Source organism: Gracilinanus agilis, chromosome 2 (assembly GCF_016433145.1).
Source record: "Gracilinanus agilis isolate LMUSP501 chromosome 2, AgileGrace, whole genome shotgun sequence".
Taxonomy (NCBI): domain Eukaryota; kingdom Metazoa; phylum Chordata; class Mammalia; order Didelphimorphia; family Didelphidae; genus Gracilinanus; species Gracilinanus agilis.
Genome location: NC_058131.1, coordinates 51520966 through 51535524, shown reverse-complemented (window position 1 = coordinate 51535524; position 14559 = coordinate 51520966). Strand labels below are relative to the sequence as shown.

General features: G+C 42.9%; 1 protein-coding gene across 1 annotated transcript; it reads right to left on the bottom strand.

Moving 5' to 3' along the window:
• Positions 1 to 7168: 7168 nt before the first annotated feature.
• PABPN1L (PABPN1 like, cytoplasmic) lies at positions 7169 to 12128 on the bottom strand. The gene is made up of 7 exons (XM_044660525.1): positions 11916 to 12128; positions 10755 to 10992; positions 10428 to 10495; positions 9630 to 9736; positions 9387 to 9474; positions 7818 to 7963; positions 7169 to 7208 (listed from the first exon to the last, which is right to left on the bottom strand). Exons 1-7 carry the CDS (start codon positions 12126 to 12128, stop codon positions 7169 to 7171), a joined length of 900 nt encoding a protein of 299 aa, XP_044516460.1.
• Positions 12129 to 14559: the final 2431 nt, after the last annotated feature.

The window sequence follows — 14559 nt, the reverse complement described above, 5'->3', positions numbered from 1 at the left end:
ATTTGTTTGTTTTAGGTGTCAATATTTTATTTTTTTTTTAGAAAAGTTTTCCATGGTTACATGATTCTTGTTTTTACTTTCCCCTTCACTTCCCGCCCCCCCCCCATAACCTGGATTTCATTTAAAATGTAGGAAGACCAACATCTCACACCACACACCAAGATAAAGCCAAAATAGATATGTGATTTGGAAATAAAGGGAGATACCATAAGTAAATTAGAAGATGCCATAGTTTATCTGTCAGATCTGTGAATAAAGAAAGAATTTATGACCAAATAAGATGAAGAAAGTATTATAGGTTGTAAAATGGATAATTTTTATTACACTTAAAAGGTTTGCACAAACAAAAACAGTGCAACCAAGGGTAGAAAGGAAATAACTTGGAAAAAAATGTTTATAGCAAGTGTACTCTGACAAAGGCTTCATTTCTCAAATACATAGAGAACTGAATCAAATAGATAAGATTTTATTTTAAATATAATAAAGTAATAATAAGTATGTCATTCCCCAATTGATAAATGGTCAAAGGATATGAAAAGGCAGTTCTCAGATAAAGAAATTAAAATTATATTCACATGAAAAAATGCTTCAAATCACTATTGATTAGAGAAATGCACATTAAAACAACTCTGAGCTACCATGTCACACCTATCAGATAAGTTAAAATGCCAGAAATGGAAAATGATGTTAGAGGGGATGTGGGAAAATTGGGACACTAATACACAGTTGGTGGAGTTGTGAACTGGTATAACCATTCTGGAAAGCAATTTGGAACTATGCCCAAAGAGCTATAAAATCACATAGACCCTTCGACTTAGCAATACCACTGCTAGGTCTGTTCCTCAAAGGAAAAAGAGAAATGGGGGAAAGACCTATTTGTACAAAAATATAGCAACACTTTTTGTGGTAGCAAAGAATTGGAAACTAAGGAGAAAGGCTGAACAAGTTGTGGTATATGATTGTAATGGAACACTAAGAAATGATGAGTAAGACAATTAAAAGAAAAACCTGGAAAGACTTATAAGATTGGTACGAAGTGAAGTGAGCAGAACCTGGAGAATGTTGTACACAGTAATGGTAATATCATATGATCAATTGTGAATGACAACTATTATCCACAATGCAAGGATCCAGGACAGCTTCAAGTGACAAATGCTATCAATCGCCATCGAAGGAACGAATGGAGTCTGATTGCCGATAGAAGCATGCCACTTTTCCCTTTATTTCCTTCTTGAGTTTTTTTCTTGCATTTGTGCTATGTGTCTTCTTTCACAACACAAATATGGAAATATGTATTGCTTCAAAGTACATGTAAAACCTGTATCAGATTACTTGCTGTCTTGGAGAAGGAAGAGGGAGGAGAGAAAATTTATATTGTAAAATGTTAGAAAACACATGTTAAACATTGTTTCTATATGGAATGGGGGGGGGGAATAAATTAAAATATTACCAGGGGAAAAAATGTAGGAAGACACACGGGAGATTCCCATCTTTAGGCAAATGCAAAGCCCTATCAGAACTAGGAGCATCCAGGATGAATAAGCATGTTACTCCCTTCACGTGCCATGAGTATTCTCCTCGAAGAATCTTGGGGCTAGCAAAAGGTCTCTCTTCCCGCTACTTTTTCTGATTTCCCCAGCTATTAGTGTATTATTCATCCTCACCCCCCAAGCCCAATTAATTTTGCATAAGCATGGGGATTTACTTAGCCTTGGACACTGTATCTCCTCCAGTAGAATGGTAGCTCCTCGAGGTCAGCAATGTGTCTCATTTTTGCATTGTACCTGGCACATAGTGGTGGCTTAATAACTAGTTGCTGGTGAATCCAGTTCTTCAACGGAAGCCTGTTATTATCAGGTTTGCTTAGGAGACTCCACTCAGAACAGAGAAATATGATAAAACCAGAGTGAACAACATATTGTTTATTTAAAATGGGGAAAGACAGCCCCACAGTCACAGATGCATTATTGTAGCCAAAGCTTTGGTCCCTCAAATCCTCAACCACATCTAGCGAGATTCTTTTTTAGTATACATTTGGGAAAGGAAGCAAATGATAAAAGAACAGAAGCAAGGGACAAAGGGAGTTGAGAGAACACTGAATAGAAGAGAATATGGTAGCAAACCCCTTTATGTTGCTTATTTTAGGAGATAAGAACAGCATACATATTGTAAGCAATATCGGTTATTTTTTTTTATAGCACAGTAGTCAAGAATGCTGGCTTTGCAGTCAGAAGACCTGAGTTCAAATTACTTCTCTGCCATTTTCTACCTTGATGGCCCCAGGAAAAGCCTCAGTTTCCTCATCTGTAAAATGAGGGAGTAAGCTAGGAAGGAAATAAGCATTTATTAAATACCTACTTTGTGCCAGGAGGGTATTTAGGGAGGACTAGCACCTCTGGTGTGAGGGCTGCTCATCCATCTTTGGTGCTTGCCTTGTTCCCAATTCTCATCGATGACCGACTGACCCAGGTTCAGGGTGACCAAAAGGCTTTAAACCTGTTGGAGAGTTAGAAGGGTGTCTATCCCAAACATGTGAAAATTTTTCTCGGTGGAATGGGCAGATGAGACTGATTTATCCTAATGGTCATGTTGGTGGCCAAAGCAGATACTGTGAAGTCCTTAGAGTTTGGTCAGACATCAAAGAAGCCAAAGTTATCCACTGCATCCTGAACCATTGACAATCATCTTGACTTTTGTCTTGCCACTGGATTTTAATGAAATCTAGAAAAGAGAGTGAGGCTGATGACTTTGTGCAACTCTGCCTCACTTAAATCCAATTCACACTCAAGTCATCATTGTCCTCTTGACACTGAAGGACCAACGATAACAGCTATGGGCCAGGTACTACATGAAACGTTTTACAAAAATCTCATTTGATTCACACAATTAACCACCCCAGGAGGTGGGTGCTATTATTATCCCTATTTTACAGTTGAAGAGCCTGAGGCAGACAGAAGTGAAGTAAATTGCCAAGGCTCACACAGTTGGGAAGTACCTAAGGGCAGATTTGAACTTGTGTCTTCTTGATTCTGTTGTACTCCAAAGTTGCCTCATGGTAGAAGCTACCAAATGGGCTTATCTGGCTATTTTCAATTCTAAATCTATGAACCTCTAATTGCTTGGACAACATTATAATAGAATTTCCTTACCTTTAGAATCTTATGGAAGACTTGTCAATCTATGTCCTGCCAATCAAATATTTATTAAGCACCTGCTATGTGCTTGATATTGCTAAGTGCTAGAGATCCCAAACTAAACAGCTTTTACCCTTAAGAAGCTTATAGCCTAATGGGGGGAGATGTTTATATAAAATGTATACAAAATAGATACTAGTATTTCTTTTTTTGGGTGGGTGGGTGGATGCAGTGAAAAGAAGCATCAGTGGCGGGGGGAATTTTTAGCAAGCATTAAGTGCCTAGTATATGTTTTGGGGAAGGAGAATGCCTCATTTAAAAGATATGGCCATGCAGGAAGGAATCTAGGGCTTTTGGGGTGGCACCTGGCCATTGTTTAGGCAAATAGGGTGTCTCAGTGAACAGAACACTGAACTTGGAGTCAGGTAGACCTGAATTCAAATTTGCTCTCAGACAGTAGCTGTGTGACTCTGAGAAAGTCATTTAGCCTCAGTTTCCTCAACTGTAAAATGGAATAATAATACTGCCTACCTCCCAGGACTGTTGGGAGGCTCAAATGAGATACCTGTAAAGCTCAGAGCTTAAAAGAATTGGAGATTGAGGAGATGCTCATCCATTGGGAAATGGTGGAATACTACTGTGCTGTAGGAAATGACAAGCAGGAAGATTCCAGAAAAACCTGGGAAGACTTATATGAACTGATACAAAGTGAAATGAGCAGAACCAGGAAAACATTGTACACGGTAGCAGCAATATTGCACAATGATCAGCTGTGAATGATTTAGCTACTCTGATCAATATAAGATCCAAGACAATTCCAAAGGACTTCTGATAAAAATGCTACCCACCTCCCGAGAACTGATGAATTCCGAGTGAAGACAAAAACATACTTTTCTCAATTTATGTTTCTTGCTTTTGGGTTTTTTTTGGGGGGGGGGAGGGGGGAAACATAGTTAATATGGAAATAAATTTTATATGTATCAAATATATATAATTGATATAGAGCTTGTTTCTCAATGGGCGGGGGAAGGAGAGAATTTGAAACTCAATTTTAAAAAATGAATGTGAAAAACTGTTACATATTATTGGGAAATATTTAACAAAATAAAATATATTTTAAGAATAAATGGAAGTTCCTACCATGTAGTAGGCATCATATAAATGCTAGCAATCATTATTGTTTCTCCTCTCCTATGTACATAGTCACTTCTAACTGAGCAAGGAAGAGGAAGAACTTGGCACTGCTTTGGGCAAGGGATCAAGAAAAAGTTTTTCTGTCCATGAAGCTTCTCTAGACCATCTCTTATGAAGGAAGACTTGTTCTTAGCTGTAGGAATCCTCTGCTTTGGCCACATCCCAGAGATGACTATTAAAAGGTGGTCCTAAGCAAATGGAGGTAACCCAGGGGTTACCCTCTTTGTACCATGTGAGAATTAATAAGGAACAAATACCAACAGCTTCGTAGGAAATGGGGTATTGAAACCAGAGCAGGAACTACTCTCATACCTAGTTCCCATTAAGGAAGGAACATAGTGTTAAGCACCTATTACGTGCCAGATAAAGTGCATTTGAGTGTAAGGAGGGCACTTCAGTTTAGAGCTGGGATGATGCCATCATTCTTCTTCGAAGAGATAGTCTTGAGGAAGTTAGATGGCACCAGGCCTGGAGTCAGAAGGACCCAAGTTCAAATCTGGCCTCAGATACTTCCTAGCTGTGTGACCCTGGACAAGTCACTGAACCCCATTTACCTAGATCTTACCCTTCTGTCTTAGAGTAGTTACTAGGATAGAAAGTATGGGTTAAAAAAATAGTCTTTAGCACAGGATCAACAAAGTAGAAGAGGATCTTGTAGAACTGATCAAATAAGAATATATATATAAAGACAAGAACCACAAAGGGCTATATTTTTTCTTTCTTTTTTTTTTTTTAAACCCCTACCCTTCCATCTTGGAATCAATACTATATATTGGTTCCAAGGATAGGCAATGGGGGTTAAGTGACTTGCCCATAGTTAGGAAGTGTCTGAGGCCACCTTTGAACTCAGAACCTTTCATCTCTAGGCCTGACTCTCAAATCACTTAGCCATCTAGCTGCCTCCCAATTTTTTTTTTTTTAAACCCTTACCTTCCGTCTTGGAGTCACTACTGTGTATTGGCTCCAAGGCAGAAGAGTGGTAAGGGTAGGCAGTGGGGGTCAAGTGACTTGCCCAGGGTCACACAGCTAGGAAGTGTCTGAGGCCAGATTTGAACCCAGGACCTCCCGTCTCTAGAACTGGCTCTCAATCCACTGAGCTACCCAGCTGCTCCCCCAATTTTTTTTTTCTTGAAAGAATTCTCCATTTTGTTGTTTATAGGTCTACTTCCTTCCACCAGTCCAAATGACAACTCCTCCATGTTTCAGAAGTCACTGCAGCGGACAAATTCACCAAGTAGCCAACTTTTCTGGGGATGGATGAGCGCCCTGTCCCAGGGTCAGACTGTCACCTCGATCTCCTGCTAAGCCCTTCGGGGTTGATTAGAACTTGCCAGAGATTCTACTCTGAGGCCAACAGAACAGGGCTAGTGCCAAGAGGAGCAGGCCCTGAAAGAAAATACCTTAGCAGGAAAGTGATGAAAGAACAATTTTTAATAAAAGCTCCTATTAAACTAGTGGAAACCACTGCTTCTGGTAAGGCTCACCCAAAGGAACCAGCCCACCTATAAGTGGGCAGCCTATCTCCGGGCCTGGCTCTCTATCCACCAACCCCACTTACAAGCATTTATTAAAGTTCCTACTAAAAACGAAAAGTTCCTACTCCAGAGGAAGGATCTAAGGAAACTGAAGCTTATTTTGGCACTTAATAAAAAGATAAATAAACTAAATAGGAAATAAGTTCATAACTTAACAAAAAATTCACTTAATAAAAAGTTAAACTAAATAGTAAATAAGTTTATAATTTAACAAAAAATTTACTTAATAAAAAGTTAAACTAAATAGGAAATAAGTTCATAATTTAACAAAAAATTCACTTAATAAAAAGTTAAATAAACTAAATAGTAAATAAGTTCATAATTTGACCAAAAATATAGTCAAGAATTTCACTCTGATTTTCAAGGTTCTAGTTATTTGTTAAAGCCAGCATCAGCCTTCTCTGGACTTGGGCCAGTACCACCTGCCAGCTTGTGGACAAAGAAGTGAAAACCCACACGTCCAAAAAAAGTCCACCCTATTCCCATCCCAGATGTATGCATAGTGAACAGGAAGTACCCGACCTCTGCCTCCTGAAAGCTTAGCATTTAGCTGCTCCCTAAAAGACGAGACCATTTGCCAACGTGATGAAAAGTGTTCTTCCCCCCTTATTTTAAGCCTTGGTATTTATGGTAGGAAGAGGGACTACTTACTGCCAGTCAGCAGACAAATAAAAAGAAAACATCCATGCTTTTAAAAAAATATTTGCAAATTTAATTATTTATATTAAGAAAACATATATACATATTTGTTTCTCTTAAAAATTGGTGACTTGAATTACAAGCCGTGCTAGGTTAAATCTTCATTCGCTCCCCACCCTCCCACCCCTCTGCCATTCTGCTCTGGTGATCACCCCCTTTGCAGTCCCAAACCAGTCACAGGGCTATGAAAATGGAAAGGGGTTCGGGAGAAGTTTTGCCAGAGACTTGACACCCAGATACCTCCATTTAGTACTCCAGTGCTTTGAGGCTTTGGCCGATGGACTGAGCTGAAAGGCCAGAGGTCCAAGATGTAGCTCTCAGAGCATTGGCCCAGATGGAGTCCATGGACCCATCTACCTCCAGACAGACGAGAAAGGAAAGTGGATCGTACGCCACCAGCCTGAGCCCTCTTTTCAGAGCTGTAGATCAGCCCCTGGGTTTGTCTAACAAGTTAGCCTTCTGTTTAGTGGCACCGTTCTCTGAACCAGATTCATTTCCTGCTCCATCTTATTTATTCCCCCAAACCCCAGCTGAGCATTCTGGTTATGGAGTCAAGAGGGTGCCAGATCTCGGTTTCTTCATGGTCTGCATCAACAGTCCGAGCCTCTAATATGGCTCGAACCAGTGGGAGATTCTTCCATGCCCCCTAGGAGAGAAAAATGAATCAAGAGTTGAGGATCATTGGGGTGGGCAATGCCTTTGAGCCCAAGGACCTAGATTGGATTGGGCACCATATTGGCATGACCCCGTTCATCACGGGCTCACTCTCCCAACCCCTACCTCTACCTCTTCGGGGGTGTTCTGAAGAACTTTGTAGGAGCTTAATGGAAATTATTGGGTGGCTTGGAGCTCCTTTACCTCCTGGCAAAGTAGAAGGAAATGAACCGAGGCAGCCAGCCTTTTTGTCTCAAAGACAGCAACTTCAAAGGAAAGACTATTTCTCAACTTAAGGGTAAATTAGACAGTCTCCTTCCCTGGAATAAGCAACTGAAATCTCTTGACTTCCTTCTCATCCCATCCCAGATCTATGAGGGCGGCAAGAATTATCCAGTCTGTTCCAAAAAGAAGTTTCTCGTTCCTTTCTCCTTTCTCCATCTCCCCTACCACACCAGACTTCTTCCCTAAAAATGTCGTCAAGGATGACTCAGCCTAGAAACATGGACAACAGTCACTCTAAGGGGTGAAAAATGGGTGCTGTTGGGAGGCCTGGATTTTGATCTGGGCTTACCTCACCCTGTGGGAGACTCCCAAGTACCTGTAGCTTCTGCCCCTTGGCCTCAGTCTATCTCCAATATAAAGGCTACACCGGAGGGGAGGGCATCCTCTGCCAGAGAGTCGATTCCGAGGGCCCCCTCGATCTGTAGTGCTGATCCCTGGGAAGTTGGTCCTTTTGGGCAGAACCTGGAATAGAGGACAGATTCCACCCCTAAGAAGTCAATGTTAGGAAGACTCCAAGGTAACACACTTGCTTGGTTGTGGACATCAGACCTAGATTAGACCCTACTGGAAATTCCCCAGAGCTTTGCTCGTGGGCTCTGGCTCGGTTCAAGGCTGGGGGGCAGCTCTAACAGTCTGGAGGACTTGAGGACTACCACAAAGCCTCACCTTCTCCTAAACCTTTCCCCTTCTTTGGTCTACCCACTGGTGTCCGTTTGGGTTAGGCCAAGCTCCAGAAGACCTGGTAAAATGAATTCCATGCATTTTCAGCCATTGTCAATCCCGCCTTATTCTTAGTGACCCCATTTGGGGTTTTCTTGGTAAAATACTTAGAGTGGTTGCCCATTTCCTTTTCTGGCTCATTTTAGGAGAGGAAACTGAAGCACACAGGGTGAAGTGACTTGCCCAGGGTCATATAGCTAATGTCTGAGGTGAGATTTGAACCCAGGAAAATGAGTCTTCCTTACTCTAGGCTTGGCACTCTTCACCATTTCACCACCTAGTTGCCTCTATATACATATATTAATTGCCAGATGTGTTTAAGACATATAAAGAGAGTATATAATATAAATATAAATATATATATAACATAAAGAGAGTATGTCAATATAAAGAATATAAAGAGAGTAACAAAAAAGAAATTCCTACCCACAAGGAGTTTACATTCCACTGAGGGTGAACGAGAGCTAGAACCTTCATAGAGAGAAGTAAAAAAAAGGTACTTTGAGGAGAGAGAAGCCATTCGCTAATTCAATGAGGATAGAAAATTTATGGGCAGCAGCTTGTAGGAATGCATAGAGGAATGAGAGAGTGCCTGAAATTTAGGGAACAGCAAGCTGGCCTGTGTGACTAAAATGTAGAATTCATGAAGGGGTGTAATGTAAAGCTGGGCTGCAGCCTATCCTTCTAGCTATACTGGGAAGAATTTTAAATGTCAAGTTAAGGAGTGTATATTTTATCCTCGAGGCAGTAGGAACCTCTACAGATTTCTGGTCAAACCTGTGCTTTAGGCAGATTTTGGCAGCTGAGTAGGAGTGAGAAAAGAGAGACCGACTCTAGAGAGATCAATTAGAAAGCTCTTCTGGGGAAGGGGGGGGGCAGCTAAGGTGGTTCCATGGATTGAGAGCCAGGTCTAAAAATGGGAAGTCCTGAATTCAAATTTGACTTCCGACACTTCCTAGCTGTATGATCCTGGGCAAGTCACTTCACCCCCATTGCCTAGCCTTTACTGCTCTTCTGTCTTGGAACCGATACACATTATTGATTCTAAGATGGAAGGTGAGGGTTTTTTAAAAAGAAAAAAGAAAGCAAGCTATGCTGATAGTTCAAGGAAGAGGGAATAAGCAAGGGCTTAGACGAGAAGGGAATCCATATCCAAGAAATTCACCTTGATTATCCGGCCCCTAAAGGTGGTCTCATCCAGCTCTGTAGCAGTCTTCACAGAATCCTCATGGGCAAACTCAATATAGGCATAGCTAAGGAGTGAGAAACGTCAAAGCTCCACGGCGACCCGAGATGACCAGACATCAGTGGCCTTTCTCCAGTCTCGGGATCTAGGCACGGTTAGAGTTAACCCTCACCCAATCCGGCACATTCCCTCCCCCCCTTCCCCAGGAGCCCCAGCACTGACCCCTTGGGGTGTCCAGAGTACTTGTCACAGAGGATGGTGACCCTGTTGATCTCGCCGCAGCAGCTGAAGTGGGATTCCAGCTCCTCAGCCGTGCCGTTGTAATCCACCTGGAAATACGGACCCGTCAGAGCTCGGCGGTGAGCGTGCCTCTCCTCAGCCGGGGCTGGCACGGATAACACAGGACTGAGCTTACCTTGGAGCCCTTCCAAGGGTTTTCTCAAACCTTTCCCCCCTCCACTCCCCCAAAGGATGCTCCAAGAGAGCAGAAGCAGACCTCAGACTGACCTCTCGGGAGTCAACCGAGCCAGAAGCCATCAGCCACAAAGACCACCAGGGGCTCAACCCATCAGTGACCGTCAGGGAGACTTTTCTATCTAGTCTGCTGCACGAGCTCTCCAATGGGCTTTACCATCATGCCCCGAGGCCCCTCGGACCAGCAAGGGCTCCATCATCAGGGAAGCAGAAGGGGAGACGGTCCAGATACTTAAAAAGAAATCCTTACTGCCCATTTCAGACCCAGTCCTGTGTATTGGGTCCAGGGCAGAAGAGCGGTAAGGGCTGGGCAAAGTGACTTGCCCAGGGAAGTGTCTGAGGCCAGATTTGAACGTAGAATCCCCCACCTCTAGGTCTGGCTCTCAATCCACCGAGCCCACCTAGCTGTCCTGGATTGCCCCTTTCATGGCCAAGGTGGTCAAGGTCAGAGGCAGGCAGGGTGGCTGTCTATAAAGGGCCATTGTCTCACCCACCTTCTCACCTCAGGCTTGGGGGTTTACTTTGAGTTTCCTTTCCAACACTTACATTGCCTACGTAGACAGACCGTTGATCAGACTCTAACTTCTCCATGGCTGTTCCTTGGAAAGGTGTGCCTGGAGTTAGAAAATATTGATAGAAGGAGCTCAAGGTGGATGCGAGAGCTTCTGGGCAGCTGAGGGGACGAGGAAGGGGTGGACAAAGATGGCAGAGATACTCCCAGATGCTTCCTTGGCTGACCTGACTCCTCCATCCTTGAGGACACAAATGGATGCCCCTTCCCACTCCAGGCTTTCTCCTACTTCCTTTCTCCTCTCCCCAAAGACCCTGTGTCCACTATGGTGTGGGGAAAGAGTCCGAGGGCCAGCTTCCTACCTTTCTCTGTGTCCAGCAGATGACTGGCCTCAGGGTTGTATTGCAGTGGTGACAGCAATGGGGTGAAGGCTTTTTCTGCCACCTTTTTCTCTTCCTCATGTGGCTGCTGATGTTGGGTCTCTTCCATACCTTTGAGCTCCTGTCTCTCATGGACCTCCTCCATTTTCTGTAGCTTGGTTTTGATGGCTTCTAGCTCCTGCCCATCTTCTTGAGGCTCGTGGGAGGAAACACCTGCCTCCTGTTAAAGTCAGGCTTCCTCAGAGACCACCTCCCTCCGAGAGGAAGAGGAGGGGAACCCACGAGAAGGTACCAGTGAACTGGCTGTCTCTCCTCATCATCTCTTTGACCCTCTCAGTCACTAGAACATTTAAAAAATGTATAAGGAGCCCCCAAGTTCTTTTAGAAGACTATGTTTTATTTCCACAATAGCTTTATTTGCCTTCTCCCTGAAGACAAGTCAGTACCTACACTGTATTTGTCTATGAGGATTCCATGAAGACTGCTCTTGTACTACATGGGACCACCTTGGAAGCTGGATAATCAAAGTAAGTTTGTCAGAGACACTTAACGGATGGAAAGGCACAGGGACAATGAGGACACTCAATAGATCGGGAGCCAAGCCTAATGATGAGAGGTCCTGGGTTCAAATCTAGTACTTCCTAATTGTGTGACCCCAGCTAAGTCACTTAACCCCCATTGTCTAGCCCTTACCATTCTTTTGTTTTGGAACCAATATACAATATTGATTCCAAGATGAAAGGTAAGGGTTTAAAAAAAAGGATCTAGAATTCTAGAGATAAGAGCATTTAAAGGGGCTTTTAGGAAGTAGGTTTCCTCTCCTTCTTGATTTTTCAGATGAAGAAACTGAGGAAGAGGACTTTTGGAAGGCCTGGCCACTAGTCAATGGCACAGCTTGAACCTGAACTCCAAGTTCAAGGCTCTCTCTGCTTCCTTGACTTCCTTCAAGACTCCTGCCTCCTATAGGAGGCATTTCTGGGTCTCTCCAGCTGCCTTCCCTCTAAGATTACCTTCTGTTCACTTTGAATATATCTTCTCTGGACCTGGATATTTACATGTCCCCCTCCATCCCCTGGGATGTAAGCTCTGACCGACACTGCCTTGATTGGGGCAGGGGTGTGGGCAGAAGGGGTTTTTACTTACTAAGTTAGGCCCCAGGGTCTCCTCCAGTTTTCTTTGGTCCAGGAGAGAGAGCAGATCATCCTCTTCCTCCTTCTCTTCTGGGCAAATCTTCAGCATCTTCCCTGGAGGTTGTCCCTCACCCCCCCAGCCTAGACCTTTGGGGTCTGAGAGAGCATTCTGGAGCCAGTCCTTGGAAGGAGGAGGAAAGAGAGAGCTGCTAATGGAGAACCACATGGAGACCCCTGGGTGAACCCTCTGGTTTGAACTCACAGTGCTGGGGCTACTGACTCAAATCCCCCAGGCCTGAGGTCAGCTGGGCCCAAGACCCAGGGATTTTAATCCCTCCCTACCCCCACCTTCCAGCTGTTTCCATTTAAGCTCTTTAAAGGGCTCTGAGCCAGAAATCCAGATGGACCAGCTCACCATCCGCAGGGATCCAGATCTCAGTAGTTAAAACACAAAGGCCTCACTGGCCTTTCTCCCCAGGCTAGCCATGGGTTATCCTCTCCCCAACCCTTTCTGAAGACAGGACAAAGTCTCACATCTGGCGTCTCCTTCTTCAATAAGATCTGTGAAAGAAGAGCGCCAAGGTAGGGGAACTCTAGGGTTCGTTTCAGTTCTAATAAATGTTATGATTGATTATTTTGTCTACCCTTCAAGGTACACATGTTCTATGACAAATATTGGTCGTAGCCATCCCTGATCCTCCCATTCCTGTTTAAATCTATAGCACATAATTTTACACTTGATTACATTCTGGTTTGAGTTGCTCAGATCTTATCTCATGTGCTGGATTTTTATTGGCTTCTTGGGAAAAGAGATCATCCTATTTATCTTTTCCCCCCCTTTAATTCATTTTTTCAATTACCAATCATTTATTTTTTTCCTCTCTCTCATCTTCTGCCTCATGTCCATCTCATCCCCTACCCTCAAGAAAAACAAAACCCGTGAAACAAATAAATGTAATCAAGCAAAACAAAATCTCACATTGACCAAAAGCACGTGTCTTATCTGAATCCATTGTTTCTCTGTTGGGAACTGGGTAGCATTCTTCATCACTGGTCTTCTGGAAATCATGGTTGGTCATCGTGTTGATCAGAGTCTTTCAGTCCTTCAAAATTGTTCATTTTTACAGTGTTGCCATTATAATATAAATTGTTCTCCTGGTCTTGCTCACTTCACTCTGCATCAGTCTATACAAGTCTTCCAAGGTTTCAACCCATTTTATTCCATTGTATTTATATGCCATAACCTGCTTAGCCATTCCTCAATTGATAGCCACTCAATTACTTTCCAGTTCTTTGCCACCATGAAAAAACCCACTATAAATATATTATATATAACATATTTTCTCTCTCTCTCTCTCTCTCTCTCTCTCTCTCTCTCTCTCTCTCTCTCTCTCTCTCTCTCTCTCTCTCTCTCTCTTCTTTCCTTTTGAAAAATACCACTATAAATATTTTTGTACATACAGGATCCTTCCTTCCTTCCTTCTTCCTCCTCCTCCTTCTCTCTCTCCCTTCCTTTCTCCCTCTTAGAATCAATTTTAAGATAGAAGAGCAGCAAAAGCTAGGCAATCAGGGTTAAGTGAGTTGTCCAGGGTCATACAGCTAGGAAGTATCTAAGGTCAAGATTTGAAACCAGATTCTCCTGACTCCAGGCCTGGCACTCTATCCACTGTACTATCTAGCTGCCCCATACCTTCTCTTTCTTTGATTTCCTTGTATGGGTTGGTTTGGTCCAAGGGTAAGCACAGTTTAGAATCTTTCTTCTCTTCATATCTCTCCTAGTTCCTATACCAGCTATATAATAGGTGCTTAATAATTGCTTATTGAACTGAATCCTAGAAGAAATGTGCATTAATCTTATTTCTTGATCAAACTATAATCATGGGAGGACAGGAACCACATGACATGTGTCTGTCTCCCTCAAATTAGCACAGGGCAGGGCATAAGACACACAATGAAAAAGTATGGACGACTTGATTGATGGAGGCTGCATTTTGAAGGCTCCTTAGAAGAGCAAATTTTTCATCAGCACAGAGGAGGGGAGAGGAGAAGGAGAGCAGCTCCTAGAGCTACATTCTCAGGTTCTCTAATCTGCTGACATAAGATTATGGTAGCCAACACCATCTTGCTGTTTGAATGGACCTTGGAAGAAAGCCAGTTCAATTCAACCAAACATTTATGAGATTTCCACCAAGTGTCAGGCCCTTGTGCTCAGGGCTAGGGATATAAAGATGAAAATGTCATCATCTCAGCCCTTAGAGTTGACAGTCTAGTGGTAGAGACATGCAAAAAAATGGCCAATAATGCACTAAATGCAAAGGAGAGTTCAAACACAGACATATATGAACAAGGATTTTTTTTTTAAACTCTTACATTCTATCTTAGAATCAACCCTGTGTATTGGATTCCAAGGCAGAAGAGTGGTAAAGGGGTAGGCTGGAGATTAAGTGACTTGTCCAGGGCTACACAGCTAGGAAGTATGTGAGGTCACATTTGGACCCAGGACCTCCCATCTCCAGCCCTGGCTCTCAATCCACTGAGCCACATAGCTGTCTCTTGAACAAAAAGTTCTTACCATTTTTGGTGTCATGGAACCTTTGGCAATCTGGAGAAGATTATAGATCCTTCTTTTCAAAATCATCTTTTTGGATCATGTTTTT

What these genes read in the sequence shown, in the direction of transcription:
- PABPN1L (XM_044660525.1), bottom strand. Translation starts at nt 12,128, where the DNA reads ATGTGGTTCTCCATTAGCAGCTCTCTCTTTCCTCCTCCTTCCAAGGAC. An exon ending in AGACCCTGGGGCCTAACTTA is followed by an intron (nt 10,993 to 11,915) that starts GTAAGTAAAAAC and finishes TGACTTTAACAG; the next exon opens with GAGGCAGGTGTTTCCTCCCA. An exon ending in TCTGCTGGACACAGAGAAAG is followed by an intron (nt 10,496 to 10,754) that starts GTAGGAAGCTGG and finishes TTCTAACTCCAG; the next exon opens with GCACACCTTTCCAAGGAACA.